The 24,480-nt window shown below is 50.2% G+C and overlaps 1 protein-coding gene across 1 annotated transcript; it reads right to left on the bottom strand.

The window, feature by feature from the left end:
* Positions 1–528: 528 nt before the first annotated feature.
* On the bottom strand, positions 529–22,844 carry ECSCR (endothelial cell surface expressed chemotaxis and apoptosis regulator). Its single transcript, XM_063349028.1, has 11 exons — positions 22,713–22,844; positions 11,726–11,767; positions 11,138–11,188; positions 8,254–8,367; positions 7,723–7,770; positions 5,780–5,827; positions 5,132–5,230; positions 3,765–3,863; positions 3,137–3,173; positions 1,679–1,778; positions 529–1,137 (listed from the first exon to the last, which is right to left on the bottom strand). The coding sequence occupies exons 1-11, from the start codon at positions 22,768–22,770 to the stop codon at positions 1,129–1,131; spliced, it is 705 nt and encodes a 234-aa protein (XP_063205098.1). The 5' UTR covers positions 22,771–22,844; the 3' UTR covers positions 529–1,128.
* Positions 22,845–24,480: the final 1,636 nt, after the last annotated feature.

Below are 24,480 nucleotides of genomic sequence, written 5' to 3'. Positions count from 1 at the left end.
CATCATCCTTTGTCACTCGGCTTATAAGGGTCTATTTTGCTGTAGGCGGTAGAAGTGGCTGGCAGCTGGGGCTGAGCTGGCTCGGGTTGTGAACCAGCTGGCTCCTAACATGAGCTGATGCACCGTGGAGTCTAACAGAGGACTGTTCTCCTTGTTGTGGCCACTCGAGGGTGCACTGGTGGCTCTTGGTGCTGCCGTAAGGTGGGTGCTCTGTCTGGACTGGGAGGGGCATCCGCTTTTCTGGTCTATTGGAAAGCTCTGGCAAAGCGGTGGTACAGAAGATGGATACTCTGCCAGAAAAACTGGGCTGCCGCACTTCCGAAGCTAAAGTAGCTCAGCATTTTTCTTGCGGCCACTCCTTTTTTGCACTCAGATAAAACCCTGTCTATGCAGAGACCTTGTTCTTTACACTTGAGTCTTCTGTGAGCGTGTTGGACCTGTGGGAAGATAGCCGTCTGCCTGCCTGAAGCTCAGTTATTAATAATGAAGTATTTACGATGGCAATTTGCATTTCAGCAGCACCTTTAATTCATGGCTCTCCAAATGCTTTACAGACATTGATTAACATAGCCTCACAACAACCCTGTGAGGTAGGTGGATATGGTCATCCCCACCGCTGCGGGGACAATGAGGGCACCGAGGATAAGGGACTTGGAGCAATGGTGCTGGGATTTGACCTAGCACTTGGCCATTTGCGTCCCATGAGGCCGTCAGCTTCAGACCGTGCTCTTCTAATGCAGGGGTTTGACTCAGTGTGGCGCTGTACTGATTAACGAGCCTGTACGTGGCTCGCGCAGACTATAAAGGCCATTAATCCAAGGCAGCAGTTTATTAGCGAAGTAGATGGTTCCTCGGTGCTTCTTGCTGCTGGAATAATCTGAGGCTTTGAAGGCATATAAAAAATAGAGTTAGATATCAACCATTGAGCATGGCAGGCTGTAACTGGAGAAAGCCCTTAGGCCCCAGGCGAGGAAGCTATGTGGGATGCTACTGTAAATGTATTGATCAGAAAGGACGTAATAATTTATATATAAAGTCCACCCTCGCTCTTCCCCAAGGTTGAAAAAAAGAACCTAGGTAGTCACTGCTGATTGTCACGAGTCAGCTTCAAGCTCCGGGTCCTTGGCTTCATAGCACCTGCAAAAGGAAGAAAACATGGTGCATCAGCAGCAGCCTCTTTGGGCTGGCAGAAGAAGTTAAGCAATTAACTTCAACCAGTCCCAGTGCTAGTTTAGCTTTAAAACAGCTTAAAATGATGTGAAGTACTGGTGTGGGAGGGATCTGAGAGTACTGATGGGAATGTGCTCCGATATCACCTACGGAGCAGGGGTGTGGTGAACTTGGACTAGAGGGGAGACCTCGACTTCACAAAGGTTGGCTTATTGACCTCTTCGTTTAGTGACAAACCACTCCAGCTCTGCTGGCTGGCCCTGGCTGATGGCACCTGTATACATGAGGTAGACGTGATGCCTTGAGCTCAGGCAGGTTTGATAAACCTGAGATGGGCATCCAAACTTTTCACCAGGCTCACAGGAACCAGTTTGGACCTCTGGGAGTTTGACGGCAGCTGGTTTTTATTATCTTTCTGAAGGAATAAGGATCAAAGGCATGCTCTTATCCAGCAAGATAAGTAATCCCCAGCTAACTCTAAAAGGTGAGGCTTAATTAAAAGGGAAACCTTTTCTGATGGTGGGTAAATCATGCTGTTGTTCATGTTGATGTTCTTCATGGAGATCAGAGTGATGCTGTTATCCTTCTGGCTTGTGCCTGCTGAGCAGCTGTCAAGAAGAGAAGGCCGTATTAACTACTCTGGAAAAGGAGAGAAGGGAGTTTCTTTGCACACAACTGGAGGCGAACAGGCAGGGCTGCCAGCTGGCTGGGACCAGGGCTGACCAGCCCTTGGAGCTGCTGTCCTGGTTCAGGCCCATCCTTAGTGCCAAAGTCCCCATGCCCGGTCTCAACACAGGTTGGGAGGTCTCAGGGGAAAGGAGAAGTGCATTTAAATGGTTTGCCCGACAGGAATCACCGTTGTCACCTGCATTGCTATTGTGGGAAGAACCAAGGAGCAGTTTGGATCTCGTTCCCAGTGACTGAATTACCTTCTAGCCCTGCAGAACTGGGACAAAAGGAAACATTACCGTGTCCCTCTGTCCTATGCCCATCAGTTTATTTGTCATACGAAAGGAGCCCTGGATATTTTTACATCCCATGCCGCTGCTCGTGTATTGCCAGCGCCGCTCTAAAGAGTGAGAGTTACCAGTGTTAGGACGGTGGAATTCCCCTTTCTCCCTACCCTGAGGGCTGGGATATGCATTTAGTGCCAATGGAGACTGGATGACTTTGGGGATTAGGGTGCCTTGGGGCACAGTGCTCTGCTCTGACATGTCCTGCCTCGGTGGCTGGAGATCACTCAGATCACGATCACTAAGGGTTTTTGTGAATCATTCATGGTGATGCAAATTTGGCACCTAAATACTGAGGGACTTTGCTCCCTGTGTCCTTTCTCTCTTTCCAAACTGGGGTTTATTACTTTGGTAGGAAACTATCAGATGGAAAAATAGGAGCAACGTGTTTTGGTCCCTTCCGGCTCTTGTTTTATGCTGCTTTCCCACGTGCAGCCTCTCTTCTTGGGTAGCAGTGATGGACCATGGGCTTCAGATGGACCATCTAGATGGAATGCATCCAGATGCATTCAGATGGACCTTGGTGCTTCTCTTCTGAAGGTCTCTGGATTGGGGCCCCCTTATCCTGCTCTTGCTAGATAACAGTAGTAGGTATTACGGGAGATATTTTTGGGCACCTGATCTCACCTCACTGAGGCTGCTTTGAGATCCAGAAACCTCAAGTCTGTATCTAGGCAAAGAAAGACAAGCAAACTGCTTTTGGAAGGTGGTGCGTCTTCACAGATGTCACTGCAGCGTTGAAACGAGGCCCCTAAGTATTGCACTTCAACCTTTGCCTCCATCAGGCAGAGGATGAGGTGCTATCAGTGCTCATTTTGTTTGTTTACCTGTCTCAAATGTGTCTTGAAATGCTTCCTTCCACCTGAAATAACCAAAGCAGCCTCTTTTCCTTGCTAAAATTAGTTCTGGAATAAGCAATTTCAATAGGATGTGAATAGCGTGAGCAGCCTTACCTCTCCGATACCATGGAGGTCCCTGGCTTCTGTTTGTCTGCAGGGAGAAAGGCAGTTGGTGACGTAGAGGTGAGAAAACATCACAGCCAAGCAATAAGTCAGCTATATTCAGAATTGCGTTGTACAGGGTTACAAATGAAATCCAAACGAGATTAGAGACACCGCGAGGGATACTCGAGAGCTGATGAGAGAAAATTCTTCAACTAGTGTGACGTAGGGGCAGGACTGGATGCTTTGCTGTCTCTTTAGTCACGAACATCCTTCGGTCTTTTGGCAGGTACCGGCTTGCTGTAGAGCAGCCTTGCCCTCTAGCGGGCACTGTCTAGCGGGAAATGGGATTCCTGGGGAAGAGGAGTGTCGAACTCCATGACTTTTGCTGGAAGAGCTGCCCAGCTCTGGAAATCTGCACATTTAACTTTGGAGTGTTTCCTTGTGCGGGAGGGTTTGGGCTGGGGCTCTAAAGAGGTGGTCACACTACATTCCTAACTGCGGAATCTGCACTCCAGCTTGGCTTCCAAACCTCCCCACCGCATAAGCTCTTTAAAAGCATCTTTTAGGAATTGCTAACTCCACGTGGAAGTGGATGACTTTTTCATTAGGGAAAGACAGATCGCCCCAAGGAAAATACCTTCTGAGTCCTTTGAGCGGTTACACTTGAACCTCAGGCTGACCACGCTGACCAGAATGATCACGACCACTATCAGGATAACTATGAAGCTGATGACACCTGGGGATGGAGGAAAGAACTGTCTGTGATTGATGTAACATCGTGCCTGTCCTCGGCTTCTGGGGTAGCGGAGAGACTTTGACTGTCATCAAAACTTGGGTAGGAAATCAATATTTTCATTAAAATGAGCATAGTACGTAATAGTCAGAGAAGTAAGAAGTCACTGGAGCGAATGGCTTATCTTCCTGAGTTTTAGCCTCTGAGGGCTTCTAATGAATAAATACTTAATTGGTAAGTCAGCGCCAGGAGGGCAGAAGTCAGCTGATTACACTGGGGATTGACTGAAGTCAATATGTCCCTACTACAGTTGGTAAATCTTATCCTAAAGGTGTATAAACTCAGATAAATACGTAATATAACAGGGAGAGACAAGCTAAAGACTGTGAATGATGTTCTCTGTCTCATAAACCAGTGGCTGAGTGTGGATTTGATTCTGACATCTGGCATCAATAAATCAAATTATTCTTTGCAGGGGAGCCTTGTCCTGTAAGACCGCTTCAGGATTTCTCCTGGCTTCCCATGGAGGATATAAGGAAACGATACTTACAGAATTAACACTTGACTTTTAAAAATGCTTCTGAAGTAACACTTTTTCCTACAATGTGATAGAAATGAGCAAATTGGGTTTTTTTGCTTGTCTTCACGGAGAAGGGGGCCAGTATAGCCCAAGGCAGAGTGTGTCTCAAATCTGCCCCGTGCCTATCTTCAAATCTATTGCCAGGTTAAGGTACGGCATCTCTTGCTCCATCCTTCCGCAGTCTGATGGATGCGGAGGACTTGGCTGCTTGCTGCCAAGCAGGGTGAGCTCTTCAGGGGAAGGCAGTAAGGCAGGGTGGGAATGAAGTCCCAACAGGTTTGCAGGGAAAAAAAAAAGCCTGTCTAATCTTCCAGGCGGGTAGCATATTTATTCTAGACATTATCAGCGAAACAAAGGCATAGCACGGGATCGTTTGTGCCCAGGTCTTGTCCTAACAGGGAGCTGGGGCAAACACTGGTGCTGGGAACGAGATCCCAAGCTCAGACATAGCTGTGATGGACTTCCAAGTTGTCCGTCCCTTGTGTACTGGGCATGGCTGGGAGTATTTCTAGGTGCTTTATTGCCTGCTGGTGACAAGTCTTTTTCTCAAGGGTTTTTCCTCGATCCTGAAAACTCCAGGATCAGGCATGCTGAAGAAGAAAACTGTGGAGCCATCTCCAGGGAAGTGCCTTTGAAGCTGGGTGTCCAAAATAGACCCCCCCTCCTCTCCCCAGGTTGCACAAGACCTTACCAAAAGCTGCCACCGTCAGCGGTGATTTATCATCTGTCGGAGTGGGCGCAGGCAAATAGCCAGAGGACTCCAGCGTTGGGGTGGCTGGTTTTGAGGTGCCTATAAGAGGGGAAAAAGGTAGCTTTTATATAAAAGTCTTTCTTCCGAGGTTGGGAGGATGATTTCTAGCAATGCTAGAGGACCTAACTCGCACTCACCAGCCCCATCAACGTTAACAGCAAAGTGTCCAAGACCTATGTGTGAATCGGATTGCCTTGGCGTGACCCCTTTTATTGACAATCTGAGAACACCCACAGGGTTTTCTGCAGGGACCTAGTGAGGAAGCTGAGCGGGGCAGGTGAAGGACTGATCAGGCAGCAGGGGGGGGCTTGTCCTGCCTCCCACAGCCTTTTGCTATAATAGCACCTTCCCTGCTGTGACTCACAACCTCCGTTCCCAGGCTCAACAGATTGCCCCAAAGTGCTGCTTCTGTGGAGCTTTAGAGGCTTTTCAAGGGCTAGATAGCATGGCCAGCATCCCTCGCGTATTTGTTAGCCCTTCACAACGCTGCCTTGAAGATAGCAGTGTGATGGCCTCGCTGTTGGCTGTGAAAAGGGCTATAAAATACCTAGTGGTAATCATCTCTCTGCGAGAGAAAGGAGAAAGCACCTGGAGCTGCTGATGTTGTGGTACTCTCGCTTCTCCTGGGCTCTTGACCTGCACAGAGAAATGCAGAATGTGAGTCTTGTCCTTGAGTGGCATCTAATAACCAAAAGAATTAATGGGCGTGCTGGAGGGGAGAAGGGATTCCCAGTAATGCTGGTCATATCTGGGAAAACATGGAACTCATACTTGGGCTAAAACCTTCCCACTAAACACACTTTAATACTATTTTCCATGTCCAAATAGAAGCTCATGGAACCAAAATTCATATACCCTTGTATAAACTCTGCAGTCTCAGATGCAGTTTTTTGGGCAGATACAGCAATTGGATACTGGAGGAGTGAACTAGGAAGGTTATAGATTTGCTATTGCTCATGAACATCGAGACTTTAGAAAGAAGCTGCTTAGGGGAAGAAATTCTGCAGATTATGGGTGTGGATTGACTGGTCAGCTTGTCCTTGGAATTAGTGGATATGCTGTCTCGGGTTAGCTAGAAGTAATTACGCAAGTGTGAGTTGGGCTAACTTGTACACCATATGCAGTCTAGCTGTGGCAGCGCAGAGGTTTGTTCGAGCGAGGACTCCAGTTCTCAGTGGGATGAACTGGCTTGTACGAAGCTCTTGGGTTTGTGACAGCTGCTGCCAATGCCTGTGCAAGCAAATTTAACGCTGGCCTGCGTGTTTCACTTGTACAGAGAAAAAACCCTTTGTTGCCCCCCTGGGTGTGTGTTGAACCACCAGATTATTTGCTTTGACCTTAATGAAGAGCTACAGACCCTGTCAGGAGGCTAAAAAACGATACTTTAGAGCTTCTGCAGATCATCTGCAGGTTGAGTAGGATCTTCTTTCCTCTTCTCCCATCCCCACCTTCCCAACAGCAGCATTGGCCAAAAGCACGTGCTGCCTGGAGGAGGGTGAAACAGCTCCTGGCACTCTGCGGTGGACCGCAGGGCGTGCAGCTGAAACTGGAGTTCCTGTCTTGCAGAAAACATCGCTGTTTCAGAATGTAATTTTGCCAAAAGCCAGAAGAAAAAAGGGTAACGTATGAAATAACACATCTGACTGGTTCAGAAGCGGATAACCACACGTAGCAGAAGAGTCTGGAGAGGCAGGGACTACTGCTGTGTGATTTTTTCCAGCAGTCATCATCAAACCCTTTGTTTCGTTCTGAAATTGTCCTTCTAGCCACAGGCGGCAGGCAGAAGCCGTGGTTTGCTGAGCCTGGCACAGATACCCCGTCCCTCGACGATGTTGGGTCTCACACAACAGGAAACCTGGCTTTTGGAAGCATCAGCAACATTTCTATAGCCAAAGATATATGGAGTTTTTTCAGATATAAAGCAGGGTTATAATTAATAGCGATCTGCTCTGATGCAAAGGGCTGTTGGCTTCGCTGGGCACAGGCATGCTGGTTGGACATCTGTGCAGGCAGAGCTGACCACGGGTTCTTAACCTTGCCTGCATTAGAGAAGATATGAGAGGTGCTGGGAGAGGCAGAGCAGTTTCTCTTGACCCTTGCAGATTTTTGAGGCTGAGTCTTTAATGGGGAACCAGCTCGGTTGTCAGATTTTCAGTCTTCCCACCCACTTGGATTCTGCCCTTATTCTGAGAAAACTCTTACTGAATTCTCTAATTTTTACTTACAAGCTGGGCTTAGCAAACTGTCAAAAGCAAAATGATTTTTTTTTTTTTAAAGGATGTTAAAAGGGCTCCCTTTTCCCATGCATCAATCAGTCTTTCAACTGTTCAGGTTCATCTCAGGCAGAGGATAAGTGCATTTGGTCTTGTGTTTTATCACTGCTTGTAGGGATACCAGACGTGATTTTTGAGTGTTACTCATGGCTTAACCCCAAGATAAAGACTTAGATAACCCGCACCATGTGAACCAAGTAAGCTAATTGCCACGAAATTATCTTAAACTTATTCTTACTCTATTAAAGGATAAAATACCTTGAGGTGACGAAGCTGCTGTGCTTCTGCTTCCACTAGACTTTTCATCTGGGTAAAGAAAACATGGGAAAGGACAATTAACTCTTGAAGCTGCTCCTAATGGTGCTATGGAGAGCTGTTGGGTTTCCATGGGGTAAGAAACTTTGTTTGGGTGAGGCTTCCCCTCCAAACAAACGTCAAGATGTGCAGCTAGCAAGCTGTGCAGTCCATGTAGAGAGAGTACGTGAGGGCTGAGCTTGGGAGATGTCAGCTGGGGAGGCTGGAGTGCCCGTAGCTCCTCCACAAAACATCATCTGGTGAAGTGCCACCTGGGTTTTCTCTGCAGCTGCCACAACCGGGTCATGGTTGTGTCCAGCCCTGTGCTTTTGGGGAGCTGCGATGAGCTGCTCTTTTAGCAAAAACTCAACGAGATTCAAAACTCGCTCCTGCTGAATAAGTAGCATGGTGTGGACCAGCCCAGTCTTTCTGATGCCCCCAGTTTTGCTTGGATAAGGTCCTACCCGAGCAATAATTTGAGTTTTCTATACTTACCTCGCATGGTCAACGCTAGCGGCGTTGTAGCAAGGGAAGAGGATTTGGCTGTAGTACTTTGACCCAGAGTGATGAGATTCAAGTGGGTTGGTGTCGTTGATTCTGCTGCAGGCTCTGTAGAGGAAGCGTAGCATTACTTCAATGGGCAGAGAAGAACCTAATGAGGTTCAACAAAAGCAAGTGCAAGATCCTCCACCTGGGGAGGAAGAATGCTAAGCACCAGTATAGGTTAGGGGTGGACCTGCTGGGAAGTAGTTCTGAGGAGAAGGATCTGGGGGTCCTGGTAGACAGTAAATTATCCATGAGCCAACGATGTGCCCTTGTTGCCAAAAAGGCCAACGGAATCCTGGGCTGCACAGGGAAGAGTGTGGCCAGTAGGTCGAAGGAGGTCATTCTCCCCCTCTACTCTGCACTGGTGAGGCCACAACTGGAATACTGCATCCAATTTTGGGCTCCCCAGTTCAAGAGGGACAGGGAACTACTGGAGCGGGTCCAGCGTAGGGCAACTAAGATGATTGAGGGACTGGAGCATCTCCCTCATGAGGAAAGGCTGAGAGAGCTGGGACTCTTTAGCCTGGAGAAGAGAAGGCTGAGGGGAGACCTTTTTATGGCATATAAGTATCTAAAGGGTGGGTTGAAGGAGGATGGTGCCAGACTCTTTTCATTGGTTCCCAGTGACAGGATGAGGGGCAACGGGCACAAGTTAGACCATAGGAAGTTCCATTCAAATACACAGAAAAACTTCTTTACAGTGAGGTTGACAGAGCACTGGAACAGGCTGCCCAGGGAGGGTGTGGAGTCCCCTTCTCTGGAGATTTTCAAGACTCGCCTGGACGCAGTCCTGAGTAATGTGCTCTGGGCAATCCTGCTTTAGCAGGGGAGTGGGACTAGATGATCTCTAGAGGTCCCTTCCAACTCTGAAGTTTCTGTGATTCTGTGATTCAAGGAGCTCTGCTCACCACCAGCTCTGCCCAGAGACAGCTTGGAGGAGGGCATGGCTATTGCAAAGGGTCCTCACACTCCTTGGGAGTCATGGATAATTGGCTAGGGAAAGCACAGGCATGAGTAGACAAGGAAATAGCCTTCGTCCTGCTCAAAGTCAGGGAGCTCTTGTACTTCAGCATTAGCTTTTGCTTTTTCAAGTGTACGGAGGTGCTGAGTCGGCAGAGCTCAGGAGGCACATGGAGAAAGTCTGCTTTTTGCCACCGCTTTTCTCCTGCTTTAAAAATGAAAGTATTTTTACCACTGGACACTGTCACTGGCCAGAGCTGCCTGGCACCTACGTGTTTATTTGCTTGCTATCTGAAATGCTAACTTTTACGTTTCATTTCACCGAGAGCCTCTAAGCACAAAGAATTCAGTTCATGCAGTCGTCTGGGGGCTCTGTCATCTTCCTCAACCTGCTGCTCAAAGCTGCACGGCAAGAACATGATCCGGAGCAAGATGGGGGGGTAAAAAGCTTTCAATACGCCCTCTGTAAGGAAGAGTGCCTCACCAGTTTGGAATTTATAGCCAAGTTCCTTGTCTAGACTTCTCTTGGCTTCGCAATAAAAAGGAGAAAAGAGTGAAAATGATTTTAAGGTTGTGTGGGTTTTTTTTTTTACCTTTTATCCAAATGCTCCACCAAAATATTTGAATTTAGAAATAAATTTCTTTTTTTTTTCCATAAGGCATGGAAGCAGAATCTGAGATCTTTTTGAGATCATTTTTCCTTTATGTTTTTGGGGTCCCTTTGGAAGGATAGCTATGCTTAGGGAGATATTTTTTCCCCAAACTTAGCAGGAAGAGATTTGTCTCCAGAGATCCAGGTAGGCTGCCAGATGTCGGTCTGGAGGTGGAGAGATCTCTTCTTGTGTGTTTGGTTTTGGTGTATTTTTCAGACTGAAACACGTAACTCTCTGCTAACGCCTCCCAGGGCTTCTGTGCGACCACGTACGCGTGGTGGTGTCCCGAAGCTGGTTTCAGCAGGAGGGGAGAACAGAAAAAAGAGAATAACGTAAGGGGATTCCTCAGAGGTTCGTATCCCTTTTAAATATTATTCTGTCCTTATGAGTGATTGCTGTTGCCGTGAAGGTAGGTAAGAAAGCAAAACCCCCAAGAAGAATAACTGAATTAGAGCTAAGGCAGTATTCATCCCTGTGCTGACACTTTGTACAGTTTAGGACAAGCTTCTTCATGCTTCCCGTTTTCCTCTTGGAGAAATGTGGAACATGTTGCACGGGAAGTGCTGAGGGTGTGCAAAGCACTGGAAGTTTTTAATTAAAAAAAAAAAAAAAGGGGGTCAGGTTTGTCAAGAGAGCGGTATTGAACTGTAATGCTTGGAATCTGTTAGAACAATGACTTCGTTGCTGTTCCTTCCTCCAGGACACTCGGAGCCGGGGCCAGCGCTGACGTGCGAGGCACCGTGCGTGCTCGTACTGCGGTCCGAGCACGGGGAGCGGCTACGCAGAGCAGGTGATGCCAGGTGGGATGATGAAGAAACATGGACACCACCCAGCCTGGCTCCTTGCCCGGGCAGTCGCATCCTTTGTGCGCACAAGGGGTTTTCCCTATTCAATTTTGCAATTTTTCCCTGTTCTTACTCTCGCCTGTGCCTTGATCTGGGGTGAGCTGGCTGGATCAGAAGCCCTTACGCCACAAATTTCCTTCTTCCCCATTGTTCTCATCTAATCTGCTGCTGTACAGCCCCATTTATGGCTGGATGACCCAGCTGGACTGAAGGCCAGACCAGTTACAAGCCAGGATGCCCTGAACTGCACTTTTAGGTCTTTAGATGATGGTTTAGTGGTGGTTTTTGTCAGTGTTAGGTTGATGGTTGGACTCGATGATCTTAAAAGTCCCTTCCAACCTAGGCAATTCTATGATTCTATTCTATGAGCGTTACCTGAGGTATGGTTCTTCACTTCAGGGCTGTGTGTTGTTGACCGGGATTGATCTGTAACACAAGCAGAGAGACATGGAGATGACATCTCCTACACATGCTCCTAGTTGGTGGGATCCCCCCAGGGAGGGTTGAAGGATGGGCTGGAAAGGGACCGTTATAGCCAATAAGAGATGAAAGGGTGACGGGGGCAAGAGACGCTAAGGAGGGAGTTTGTCACTGGTGTGGCTGTAGGGACCTGTGGGCAAAGGGACCTTGGCTCTGAAGATCCGTGGAGGAGAGCATGCGAACTGCTCGGAAACATCTGGGGGAAACGGGGAGCAGAGATGAGACAGGATCCCTCTCCTTTCACTAGGCTTCCTGGAATTGCTCTCTTTCAGGCAAAAAGGGGAGCCCCTGGAGACCTGGGGGTGAACGATGGCAGGTGGGGCAGGCAGATGTGGGCAACGCGGGGTCCTGGGAGAAGGTGCTTCAGCGGGGAGCAGTTCTGAATCTGGTTCCCATTTGTGCCCTCTCCGTTTGCATCCCCACATGGGCATATGCATCCACATCCCAATAGGCATCCAAAGCAGATCACAACCCAGGAGATACCTGTCACAGCGTGGACGGAGGAGTTTGTGGAGGCTGTAGTACCTGAAAAGGAAGAAGAAGAGTATTAGCGGTGCTAATCTGTGACTGTCACTAAGGCATTGGTGTTCTTGCCGGTTGTCTGGTTTGGCTTTTCCTCACCTGCTGTAGGAATGGCTTTGAAATACATGACTTCCCCAAAGAAGCAGTAGCAAACACTTGAGTGCAAAAGTATTGGGTTCTGAGTAAATTAGTACTGGAGTTTATTCGTCCAGGATAAATGCCTTCCTCTGCAGATGGAACCCAACCCTTCAGGGAACCATCTTCCTCTGCTACAGGGAAAATGCAAGGCCGTAGAAATCCGCGGGGTCGTTCCCTCCCTGTGAGCTGTTTGCCCCCAGCTCAATCTGGGCCGAGAAAGGCTGTTTGACATACTCTGGAGCTGTTTAAAGAGTTAAAACACATATTTGAACGCTTTATTCCCTTGAGACCTTAATGACTGGATGGATGAGGTTTGTAAAGGCTTCCAGGACCAAATGGGACTGTTTTTCCTTCCTTTCTCCTACCTCTGATCCTCTGTCCTGTGTATTTGTGTCCTGGGAAGCTGGCTGAAGGCTTGTGGCCGTGTGACCGTGGACGCAGCAAGGGGGCTGCAGCCCTGGGACTGACTGGGAGCTGCCTTCCCCGGTGGTGGTGGGTAGACCTGTAGGTCCATGCAAGGCTTTGCTCTCCCAGGACTGTAAGTGTTGCACCGAGTCCCTCGTTTCTCAACTGAAAGCTGGTTTTGTTTGGGTTTTTTTTGGGTTTTATTGTGGATTTATGACAAAGCATCCCTACACCAATCCCCCATCTTGCCTACTCTCAGGATCCCTGGTGTTTTTCTTAAAGGCCCAGCTCCTGGATTCCTATGGTTAGGTGAGACGCCAACTGAAAATGCTGACATTTAAAATGAGAAAAAGAAACGTCCAGTTCCCATACTTGGGGACAAGAACTGGAAAATGTAAATGCACTTTAAAAGCAGCTCAAATCAAACCCAAGTGATTTAACTTTGAAAAGATGACTGACTTTGAGTACGCTATTTTTGAAATGCACATCCTAATTGGTATTTTTAAATGCTTATTACCAGTGATCCTGGTGCTGCCTGTGGTTAAGATTCATGAAAGAAGCTACATTACAGTTACAGAAACCATCTGAATCTGATCCCACCGGTGATTTGTCTCACTAGAGTCCCAGGAGAGCTACAAGTTTTGGACAAAAAGATACGGCAGGAAGGGTTGAATCCTTCCAGCTCGCTGTCGCCGTAGTGCCCGTAGCCCCATTGCGTCGGTGGTCAGCCGTGCGGTGCAGTGCCTTTGTGCGCCTGGTGGGGTGGCAGGAGGGGACACCCAGCAAAGCAGTGCCAACCGTGGCAGAGCAGGGCTTGTGTGCCCCTTTCCAGCCCAAATCTATCCTCCCTGTACGCGAGAGTCATCTCACCTGCTGCTCTGCATCTCTTGTGAGCCAGCCTGCAAGAGAGCTCGGCTCCTGCCTCGCTTTCTCTCCAAAGAATCACAGAATGGTTTGGGTTGGAAGGGACCTTAAAGATCATCTTGTTCCAGTGAAGAAGACCAGGCACTTCTAAAACCCTCTTGCTCTGACCTGTTTCAGATGTCTACCTCATTTCAGATTTCAGATTTCTACCTTACTCCAGCTGGGTCTGGAGGAGCCGCAGCCTGCAACATCCCATTTCTTACCAGCGGCCGTAGAGGCGATGTAGGCGATGAACTTCGTGGCAGGTACCTACGCTGTAGGTGTCTGAAAGAGGTCGGATGAGTGCCCTGACAGTGGTGTGCATCTGGAACGAGATCTTTAGTGTCCAGGGTGATGTGAGTTACCGGGGCTTGGCTCAGAGCCCACCCCTCAGGACTGGCTGGGAGTAGCAAGCTCCTAATTGATCTCATTTTTTTTCTCGTGTAATGGTGTTGGAGCCATAATTGTTTTTTTGTCTGAGGCTTTATGACAATGATCCCAGCCAAACAGGAACCAAAACAGTGCGTAAATCACGGTGAATGCACAATAAAACTCTTTCCAGATAGGATTTGGCTGTGAAAATCAGACCTGACTTTTCAGATCTTTTCCCTGCTTTTCTCTTCTTAACGTACTGGGTGGCAGGCTGGCAAAACTCTCATGTTTAGTCCATGAAAGAGGAGACATGATCAAATCTTCAATTACACAGAGAGGAAGGGACTAATTTGTTTTCTAAATCCGTTGGGAACGGGACCAGAAAACAAGGGCTTTTAACTGCAGCAAGGAAAAGGGAGGCTGGGCAATAGGAAACTGCCTTAACACAAGGACAGTGAGTTGTTAGGAGCGATTGTGTAGGAGAATTACGGGATATCCTTCTCCGCAGGTTTTGAAGAGCAGGTTAAATGAGCATCAGTCTGGTAAAATAGAGAGGATTATGGACAGATGTGACGTCACTTACTAAATAAACTAATGTAATGGAAAAAAAGTTATTTTGGGCACACGGTTGCCCTTCTTTAAGAGGTAGAGAAGCTTTTTTTGGGGGAAGGGGAATGTCCCCCTTTGCAGCCCTGTCTGCTGGGGCGCTGTGGGGCACTGCCTGCCCCCGGGGCACAGCCGACTCCACGGAGAACGTGCGGCGACTCGGGCAGTTTCCATTGATTCCAAGAGTTTGCCAAGTTTTTCCTTTGTTGCTGGGCTTCCTCTCCTTTAACAGCTTTGCAACACAATTTCTAGATGCTGTGGTACTCTGTATACATTCAGCACAAAAAATAATGTGCCGAGATCATCACAGGGGCCAACATCCTCTAGCAGCTGCCAAACTCAAGCAGCTCCTCTTTCTCCAAATTTCCCTTGCAGAAGCCGTTGTGTTGTTCCTCCGTGGGGAGAAGTAGCTGCTTGTAACACATTTTCTTTCTTAAATTATCACAGGCGCTCGTTAGTGTACATGGCACGTGAAAGCGTCAAGAATCGCTACAGAAAGGGCTATTGTCTACACTTAGTCTTTGCCAAAGGACAAAGGGAATAGAGGTGCTGAGCTGGCCGTTTATTCTGGCATTTTCAGTGCAGCTGAGCGGCAACCTGAGCGCTTGAACTGAGCCTTGAGGAAGCTGAGGACAAGGGAGATGATGTTGCCCTGTAGTGCCACCCCTGGTGGGACCACCCCTTGGGCTGTCTCCAGCATCCCTGGCGCTAGGGCAAGAGGAGGAGGGTCGCACTCAACGCTTTCTTCCACCACAGCTCAGCCCTTTGCTGAAGGTCACACCACGGCACTGGCTCATGGGGAGTTCTCCGTTTGCAAAATTAAACCTTGGGGTTATTGTAAATAAGATGAATAAGCAGGTTTTTTTCCAGTGCCTGGAATTCACCTGGGCAAGTAGATGCTCGCCCTGGTCTAACGCGTTTGATCTTTGCTGTGGAGAAGTGGCCAGTCTTGCTGCGAAGAGGCCAAGGGATGGAGATCCCCTTTCGGCACTTTGCTCCTGAATAAATGGCCCTGGCTTCTCTAGACACAACCGTGCGTTATTTCAAAGCGGAGCAGGTCTGGCTCTGACTTCTGGCCGCTGCTGCTTGTTATGCCTTCCCGGCCAACTCAAATAATCAAAAGCCCTGTTACATTAGGTGTTTTCTTTTGGCGAAGGTGCTTTAGCATCCTGGTTGAATTCCACCAGAGGGAGACGGACGTGGTCAAAGTGGGAAGAGACCCAAGTCACGCCATGGAGCCGGGCAGCAGGATGGGTACGAACAAAGAAGAGCCACGTGTCCCGGCTCCCTGCGGACATTCCTGGGGGACTCTTATGCAAACGGTGCTGGAAACTGTTTCCTCCTGGTGCCGCTGCCAGCGCAGCCCTGCTCCCTCTGCGGAGCGCCCGGGCTATATAAACAGCTAATGATAATAGTTAGGACGCAGCCAGCACAGCTGTAATTGCAATAAACATCAAAGCCACTCAAATGACTCGCCATTGAGCATAAGCACTGCCGCGATATTTGTTGCATGTTTGGGGGCAAGTGATTCATAGCTGGATTGTGCGGTTCTAGGTGGAGACGGGGAGCCTGCTGGGGGATTTACGATGGGAAATATGGCTTTCTGCTCTTGCTGTGATGGGGAACTCCTCATTACCCACCGGAGCCACAGGGCTGCAGAGGAGCACGGCGGAGCTGCAGGTGCATTTCAGCCCTGACTCAGCTCTCGCTGCTTTTTGGTTAATTTTTCCAGAGGATGAACAGGGGAATTTAGGATTTCTGTTACTTGAAGTAGTTCTGTGAGGTTAGATGTGAGTGTTAGACTGAGAGCAGAGGGGTCTTTCCATGGAGCCTTCTCTTGCGGGAGCTGGGGTGTTCCCGGAGCCAGCGGCTCACCCTGCTCACCCCTCAGCACAAAAAGAGAATGACGTAAACCAAAAGAAAGATTAATTTTAGGTATTTCTGCCTTGGTGTTATTTTTAGCACTCGTAGACATTTAAAGCGTGGTTTCTCCAGATGCTGACCAAAGACAGGCACTGACATTTAAAAAACCCCCAATCTTTACATTGGAGCCTCCACAGAGCAGCACTGCTGTAGCTGAGACCTGGAGCAGCTGATGGAGACACCTCGGCAGGGTTTGGATGAGGCTCAAGAAGAGCTCGTGTTGTCCAGCCTGTATTCACAGAGGGACGGAGTCACAGGGGAGGATCGCTGGCACCAGCACGAAGGCACAGGGACTGGTCCTGTTCACTCAGAACTGGTGATGGAGAGGGACCGTCTATCTCCAATGACGCGTAACCCTGGACTTCTCCTCCCCTGGGGGGAGAAGTGGCAATGCACGCTTGCAGCCCAGAAAGCCAACTGCATCCTGGGCTGCATCAAAAGATGCGTGGCCAGCAGGTTGAGGGAGGTGATTCTACCTCTCTACTCTGCTCTGGTGAGACCCCACCTGGAGTGCTGTGTCCAGCTCTGGAGCCCTCAGCACAAGAAGGACATGGACCTGTTGGAGCGGGGCCAGAGGAGGCCCCGGAGATGCTGGGAGGGCTGGAGCCCCTCTGCTGTGAGGACAGGCTGAGAGAGCTGGGGGGGTTCAGTGTGGAGAAGAGAAGGCTCCAGGGAGACCTTGGAGCCCCTTCCAGCCCCTAAAGGGACTGGAAGGGGCTCCAAGCCCCTGGCCCAGGTTGCCCAGAGAAGCTGTGGCTGCCCCATCCCTGGAGGGGTTCAAGGGCAGGTTGGATGGGGCTTGGAGCAACCTGGGCTGGTGGGAGGTGTCCCTGCCCAGGGCACGGGGTGGCACTGGCTGGGCTTTAAGGTCCCTTCCAACCCAAACCATTCTATGATTCTATGATTCTATGTCCTACCTGTCCCCAGGTGGCAGGGAGCTGCAGAGCCCATGTGGCATTGTCCAGCCTCGCTGATGTACCAACCTCAGCATCACCCTCTGCTTGCCGGTTGCGTAAAACAAACGCTTTCAGAAAAGAGATCTAGCCACCTAAAATTAGACTTTTCAGTTCATATCTTGGCCCTTCCGTTAAAATGACAAAAATATGCCGACCGTTTCATGCAAGCGCAGCTGTTTCCTGGGCGAAGCGCAGCAGCTGCCGAAGCAACGGAGAGCAACAACACCCGATTCTTAGGACTTTCACGCGGAAGAAAAAAAGGCTGTATTAAGAAACCTGGAAAGGAGAGAGCTCTGCAAAAGCCCGGGTCCTATTTTATTAAGCGCCTAAGAAAGGTTGCCTCTGCCTTGAGGGTCTCACAGCAGAAGAGGTAAGGTGGAAATTGCGGTGGAGAGAAAGGAAAAGCGTTGTTACGCAGGCTGGATAACTGACAGCCTAAATCAGGTCCCACATCCACAGAGGTACTTAAGCATCTAATTCCCAAATGACAACGGGGCGGGGGTTGGCAGCTCGCTGCCAAGTGGTTCTGAATTGTAATGACTTGGCCAAAGTGTTACGGAAAATTTAGAGAGGCAGGAATTAAACCCGGATCTCGTCAGCAATTAAAAAGAACCTTAGCCTTCCTCTGCCCCTCCTCAAGGGCTGCGCCCGGCTCTGGGCATCCCTTGAGCATCACGCTCTGTGCTTCTCTCTGGTGAGCTGTGCTGGAAGCAGACCATAGCGGAAGAGAATTAAAAACCACTTGAATGTAAGAAAACAAGCCGGGAGACAAACAATGCGGGGAAACCGCGTGCACGGAGCGGGCTCTGCCGCATCGCCCTGCGTGCTGAGGGCTTGGTTTCTCCACCGAACGTGGTTGCTCTTGGAAGAGCAAAGCAGCGTGGCTTTTCTCCTGCCTGCACTGCCACTGTTCCGAGGTGTCTGGGGAGTAAACATCACGCTGCTGCGCTGCCACCCTCCCAGCCACTTACTGGTTCCAGTTTCCTCCGTCACCTACTTGTTTTAGAGCTCTGTGTTTGCTCCTGGTCTCCGTAGCACTGGTGATGTGGGTCTTGCCCTTCCCCTGGCTATGCTGCTCCTGGGATTTGACCGTGGGTCTGGGAGTTTGGAGGAGGAAACCGCTCCATGCCCAGTTCAAAGGAAAGATGGGGAGACCAGTTACCCAGGTTTGATGGGAGACGGAGCCCAACGTGGCCTTTTTGCCTACCCACAGATTTTTTTTAAACAATATTCATAGAATCACAGAATGGTTTGGGGTGGAAAGGACTTTAAAGAACATCTCTTTCCAACCCCCTGCCCTGGGCAGGGACACCTCCCACCAGCCCAGGTTGCTCCAAGCCCCGTCCAACCTGGGCTTGAACCCCTCCAGGGATGGGGCAGCCACAGCTTCTCTGGGCAACCTGGGCCAGGGTCTAATATTATTCATCAGCAGGTCTCAAAGCGCTTTACAGAGGAGAGGGGTGGCGTTAGCTCTGCTTTGTTTTCTGCAGATGAAGAAACTGAGGCACGGAGGAAGCATCCCGAGTTGCAGGCTAGTTTGGCAGTGCTGCTTTTACACCTTGATGAGGCTTCCAGCCAAGGTCCTGCTCTTGTCCAGGCCACCTCGCAGGTCGTCCTCATTAATTGGTATGATTCTCTTCCAAATGTTGTGTGCTCCAGCTGCTGTATTTGCTTTAAGGCTGCGCCTCCAGACAGGTATCCGTGAAGCCTGGGACAGCACAGGCGTTACCATGTCCTGCAGCATCACAACCAACCTGGTGGGTTGGCCATTGGTCCCTACCAGGCACATCTCGCTTCCACCGAGTTCATGGGGGCTCCTTGCTACCGTTTCCAAGTTTATTCACAAATTTATTAGTTTTTACAGTTATTCCAAGATTCCCCAGGTTTATTTGGGCGTTGCTGGTAGCAGCCGGGCTGTGAGGTGTTCATGAACCACCATGCAGAAACGTGATCTGCTGGGATCGGTTCAGCTCCCACCTTGTGATTGAGGTGTGTGAGGAGCTGGTGAAACAGGAGTTTCTCATAATTCCTTTCTTTCCACTTTCTTTGCTTAAGTCTCCTGGCTTGCGCCCCGGGGAAGCGGCTGAAGGACACCCCTGCCTGGATGCGGTCGTTTCCGCGTGTCGGTGCTGGGGAGGCACCGTGCGGCTGCTGCCTTGGAGTGTCGGAGAAGCAGCAGCTAAAGACCAGGTAAAGCATCTTGGCCTGACAAGCTTCGTCTGAGTCCAGATTTTAGGTGAGTGACCCCCTATCAGCTAGGCTTTATTCACAGATTTCAAAGCACTTTATGGAAGAGGTAAATTTTATTATCCCTATTTCATATCCGGGGACAGCGAGGCATGGGAGCATTCTGTGGCTGTGATAAGTGGCAGACGCAAAGCCCAGCGGTCCTGTGTCCCCATCTGGTGCATTGTCAGCTGGGACATGCTTCTCCCTGATTTCTAATTGCACTAATTTTAGTGCGATTCCAAGATTTTGAGCAACTCCAGAGTCACTTCTAGCTAGTGTCTGAGAGGACCTTATTGAATCACGTGTCTGGAGCTGCTCGCCCAGAGCTGTGCTGCCCTCGGGACCATGTTGGGTCTGCAGTTGTGCCTGCCGATGGTGGGAAAGGTGGGGGAGACCCACCTCGGGTCCCCTCCCTTGCCCAAAACTGGTGATGGCTGTCCCCAGTGGCTGTTCCCAGTGGCACAATGGTTTGCCTGGGGTGCTCCGGAGGGTGGACAGACATGCTCCACATCTCTGTGGACCCCTTTTCCACATTGCTGCAACAAACAGCTCCACTTGAGCTTTCTTTGCCTCCTCTTCACGTGGGGTGGCCAGCCCAAGCTTTATCTTTACTCCTGTACTATGATGTCCCTGTCCCATCACTGTGTCCTGGATCCCTTGATCTCAGGGAACTGGGTCCCAAGCCAGTGGTTTCTCACCAGAAAGGGGTTAGAAGATTCTTCCTAACCTGTGAAACCCAACTGCTTGTAAGGCAGTGCCATTTAACTGCATCCCTGATGTTTCATCAGGTTTGTAGGAAGTTTCATCAGGTACTGGCACTAGGGGCAAAGTCTCCTTGAAACTTTTATATCTGCAAATGCTGCTGCTGCCAGAGTTACTAGAGGGGACTTTGCTCCTTTCTGCTGTGCTGGGATGATTCAGCTGAAAGGTAAAACCAGCCCCCCCCAGCTCATAAGTCTACAAAAAAGACTGAATGGGAGGTTCCTCCTGGTTGTGGTGGTTGGGTCATGCTGAGTGGGCTCCTCTGGGCAGTGGAGTAACGAGACCTTCTCACCAAGGCTTGGCAGCGGTGCCTTTTGCTGGTGCTATGCAAGACACAGATCTCCCTTTTCCAGCCTCGGGCATAAGCCCATGCCTTGGCTTTCCCAGCAGGAACATTCCCGGTGTTGGCTTACCAGTACCGTCACCTTCAAGGACACCTGTTGTTGACTCACCTATTGTAAATGGGACATAATTCCTGGAAACCGTCTCTGGCCACTTCGGTCAGATTTGCAGAGTCATCTGCGGGGTTTCGTGTTACTAGAAGGGAGCAGTTTGTTTTGTGAACAAACATTTCTGCTCACCACCTCCTGCTTTCTCTTCCTTCTTCACCAGGTGAGGGTTGACCTGGCGTCTCCTTTGGCCTAGGATGCACTGGATGCCCCAGTTTAAGGATGCAGGTACCGGGTCTGGAAGGTCTCCTGGTAGCTCAATGTCTGTCCTCTCGCTGCACCCCATGTTTGTGATCATATCAAAAACATATAGTGACATATTTATAAGTTTTCAATGCTTCTCGTGGCATTATCCGTCCACTGGCTGTGGCGCAGATAAGGAGGGCCGTGGATGGAGTGACAGTGGGAAAACCCTGCTGGGTTCTCATCAGCTTCGAGAAGGAATTTTTCAGTGGAAATGTTTTGTCTGGAAAATGCCCGCCCATTGTAATGGAAACGGTTCATAGGAAGAGGTCTGTTTGGACAAAATTTCTGTTAAGTGTTTCTGGGGGAGGAAAAACAGGTTGGAAATGTTCCAAACCTTCCCACTCTGGTGGTTTCAAAATAACAGTATTTGAACCTCCCTTTAGAAAAAAACCGGAGAGAGCTTAGAAATTTAAATTAAAAAATAATAAATTCATTAATAAATTAATGAACTTGCACAAAGTAAAAAAAAAAAAACCAAAAAACAACAAAACAACCTATGTGGGAACAGGCAGGTATTAGTTTCCAGCCAAAGAAAATTCTGTCTCTCCTGCAAGGTTATTTCCACCTCCGCAGGTGCCGGGAGATGTCTGAGCGTTTCTGTCTTGGCCAGAAGCTTTTCCTCAGCCAAGTTTTATACCACTTTAGTGACTTTCCTATAAAAAGTTTACTGAGAGCGGTCCCGGCCCCGTGATTTTAAGCAGGCTGCAGGGGATAAATACGATGCGCTTGGGACCAAAGGACGGAGTGTGACATCCCTTCCATCTGCTGCCGGGTCCCCCCCGGAGGTGACTCCCAGGGGCTGGATCTGGGTGTGCAGCCGAGCCAGGGAAGGTGCCATGCAGCCGAGCCAGGGAAGGTGCCATGCAGCCCCCGTGGCATTCGTACCCCGTGCGAACCACAGCAAGTAGTTTTAAGGGGAAAACCAGCGTTCTGGCCAGGCGTTAAGGAGCATCGCCCTATGGCCAAGGGTCTGAAAGCCCCTTGCCTGACACCAGGCACAATTCGCCCCTCTGCTGAAGCCAGCAGGATCGCCGCTAACAAAGAGAGAACTTTTCCGATCCATCTTCTCTTACTTCCCAGAATTACACGGCTACCAACTGAGCTGGTTTCTATATTCTCCGCCTTTTAAAAATCCTGTTATTACCAGCCCAGTGGCTCTGACCCACGGGCAACTTCTGTATTTCAACGACAAACGCTTTGGATTGGAGACACGTTATTTTTAGGTGGTTGTCTATTAGAAGCGGCGGTGATGTTGCAGTCTATATTCCTTTGACAGCTTTTCGGCTCCTCACTCCTACGGCTGTCAGCAACCCAAGAGGTGCCCGACCAAGCAGGAAAAAACAACCTGTCACCCTTCAGAGCAGGAGTCTGGTCCCTTCAGCCCACACCGATGTGGGAAAGAGGAGTTAAAACAGAATTATCACAAAGAAGCAGAACGGCTACAATAGGGACAAGAATCATTTAGGTTGGAAAAGACCTTTAAGACGATAGAGTCCAGCTGTAAACCTAACACTGCCAAGTCCACCACTAAACCACGTCCCTCAGCACGTTCTGCACGAGTCTTGCCCATGCTCTTTGTATTTATAGCGACGAGAGGAAAAGATTAAAACCAGCCAAAGAAAAAAATACCTCTGAGGAAAATAATGTCCTGTCCACTTAAATGTTCTACCTTTACGCTTATTTGACAAAAGTCACTACAAACTGCCTCTGCACCGCAGCCCTCACCACAAACACTCCTTTCGTTAACGAGGAAACAGGTTCTTTTATTCCAGCGCCATCAAATAAACCCTGTAAACCTGGTACGGCTGCATTTTTTCCCGCAACCTGACTCCTGCCACCCCTGATTTTAAAGGCTGAGCTTTCCCATGGCAGCTACTGGACGTTTGAACCCCCTGGTACCCCAAATCCCCCGCCTTGGTGCCGCTTCTCCCTCCCCGGGGTGCGAGCGGAGCATCTCACCTCGGAACAGCACGCAGCCGCAGAGCCAGAGGAGCGGATGGATGGACGGAGCCAGCATCTTCTCGGTGGCTTGTGGCTCTGCAGCCCCGCGGAGGCTCTGGCCATCCCGGGAGGGGACGAGAGGGCGAGGAGCGATTTGCCTGCCCGGGCTGACTCTCGCAGAGCTTCCTGTTAAAGAATAGAAGGAAACGGGCTGAATCCACTGGGGAACTGTGTTTTTTAGCCCATTATGGTCGGAGAGGATGTGAGACATCACTTACCGACGGCAAAGGAAACCTCGCCATCAGTTTGTTGGGGGGATTCGGCTCTCACAGAGGAGGGGGAGCGGTGGCACGGTGGACCTGCCTTGCTTTGGGCCTTTTTTTTGGGCTTCTTTATGGCGCGTGGGTTTTTTGGGGAGATGCTACGTTTGTGATGAAGGTGTGCACCCCAGGTCCAATCCCCACAGCATCAATCCTGAGGGCGGCAGGCGGCGTTGGTCCTTCCTGGGCGAGGAGCTGCTGGAGGAGCCCGTCCTCCCCTCCCACCTGAGAGGGGGTTTCTTAACACCTCCGGGAGGGATGTGGAAATATTTCCTCCTCCTGGGGCCGGGGTAACCCAGCAGCTGGTGCTGCCCTGTCCCCCACGCCTCCCTGTGCAGCTCCAGAGAGGGCACCGGGATGTGCTGGCTTTGGGACACTGGTTTTCAGGGGGCAGCAGCATCCTTCCCCGCAGGACACGCAGCCCACGGCAGGCTTTCACTCACCCCAACCCCGGTTCCTTGACAAGGGCAGGAACTGGAAAAATGGGCCAGTTCTGCCCCCAGTCCAGCCCAAAGGGTTCGGGGTGGCCGGTTTCTTGGCCCCGACCTTGTGACACACTTGTCTGTGCACGTCCTGTCCGTCTGTCTGTCCCTTGCTGGCATAGTTTGAACTTAGGAGGTAACAAGTTGCCCTGTGTTGGATGCGACCGGGTGTTTGTGGAAGGAAAGGAAGGATCTTAGCATCCCCATGTGGGAAAGGCTCCTGTGGCCTCCCATCTCGGAGGGTTCGGGATGCAAATTCCTGGGATTGTGGCATTGTCACCCCCTCTGGGAGCCTGGCCTGATCCGCGTAACACCGTGCTGGGGTGGTGTGAACCTGCAGGAGCTCAACCGGGGCCCCAGAGGAAAGCTTGCGGTCCAGCCCAGCCTCTCGTCACAGCCCGGTCCCCGTGTCCTGGCTCGGCTGAGGGCGGCGGAGCTGCTCCTTCCCTGCATGGAGCGTGTCTTACACCCCCGGCAAGATCCTTGCTTTCCACGGCCAGGAGGCAGCAGCAGGAACAGAGGGAGTGATGTCCCGGGCGCTGCGCGGCTCCTTACGTTTTGGTGGGTCTCCTCAAACACCTCCGAAACCCCGAGGAAACCGTCAGGCCGAAAGCTGCCCCCACCAACCAGCAGCTCCTTCGGCTTTACAAAACCTCGGTGAGCAGCAGCCTCCCCGCCCCGTTTTTCCTCTCCCTTGCACAGATGTGATGCTCAGAGATTACGCTGTAGATTAAGGTTTTACCGAATCCCGAAACGAGTGCAAATTCCCAGAAGCTCTAATGTGCGGCCAAATCTCTTCTGGACACTCGGCTGGATGGGGGAAGAGGCATTTCCCACCCCGTCCTCCCCATGTGTGGGAAAGACGGAGCCCAAATACTCACCCCAGCTCATCTGCTGAGAGCCTCCAGGTAAGAGCAGTGCTGTTTTGGGATGGAAAGATGGAGAGATGTGTTTCCTAACGGCTTTGCAGACATAAAGCTCTGG

This window comes from Chroicocephalus ridibundus, chromosome 11 (assembly GCF_963924245.1).
Source record: "Chroicocephalus ridibundus chromosome 11, bChrRid1.1, whole genome shotgun sequence".
Classification (NCBI taxonomy): Eukaryota; Metazoa; Chordata; class Aves; order Charadriiformes; family Laridae; genus Chroicocephalus; species Chroicocephalus ridibundus.
The sequence above is the reverse complement of the archived record's forward strand: the minus strand, read 5'-3'. Positions and strand labels throughout refer to the sequence as shown.

Bases quoted from the DNA above. Each gene is read 5' to 3' on its own strand.
- ECSCR (XM_063349028.1), bottom strand. From the start codon at position 22,770: ATGCTGGCTCCGTCCATCCATCCGCTCCTCTGGCTCTGCGGCTGCGTG. The intron at 11,768-22,712 runs GTGAGATGCTCC...CTTCCTTTTCAG, and splicing joins CGGCTGCGTGCTGTTCCGAG to GTACTACAGCCTCCACAAAC. The intron at 3,864-5,131 runs GTAAGGTCTTGT...CTCCATCCCCAG, and splicing joins GCTGACGGTGGCAGCTTTTG to GTGTCATCAGCTTCATAGTT.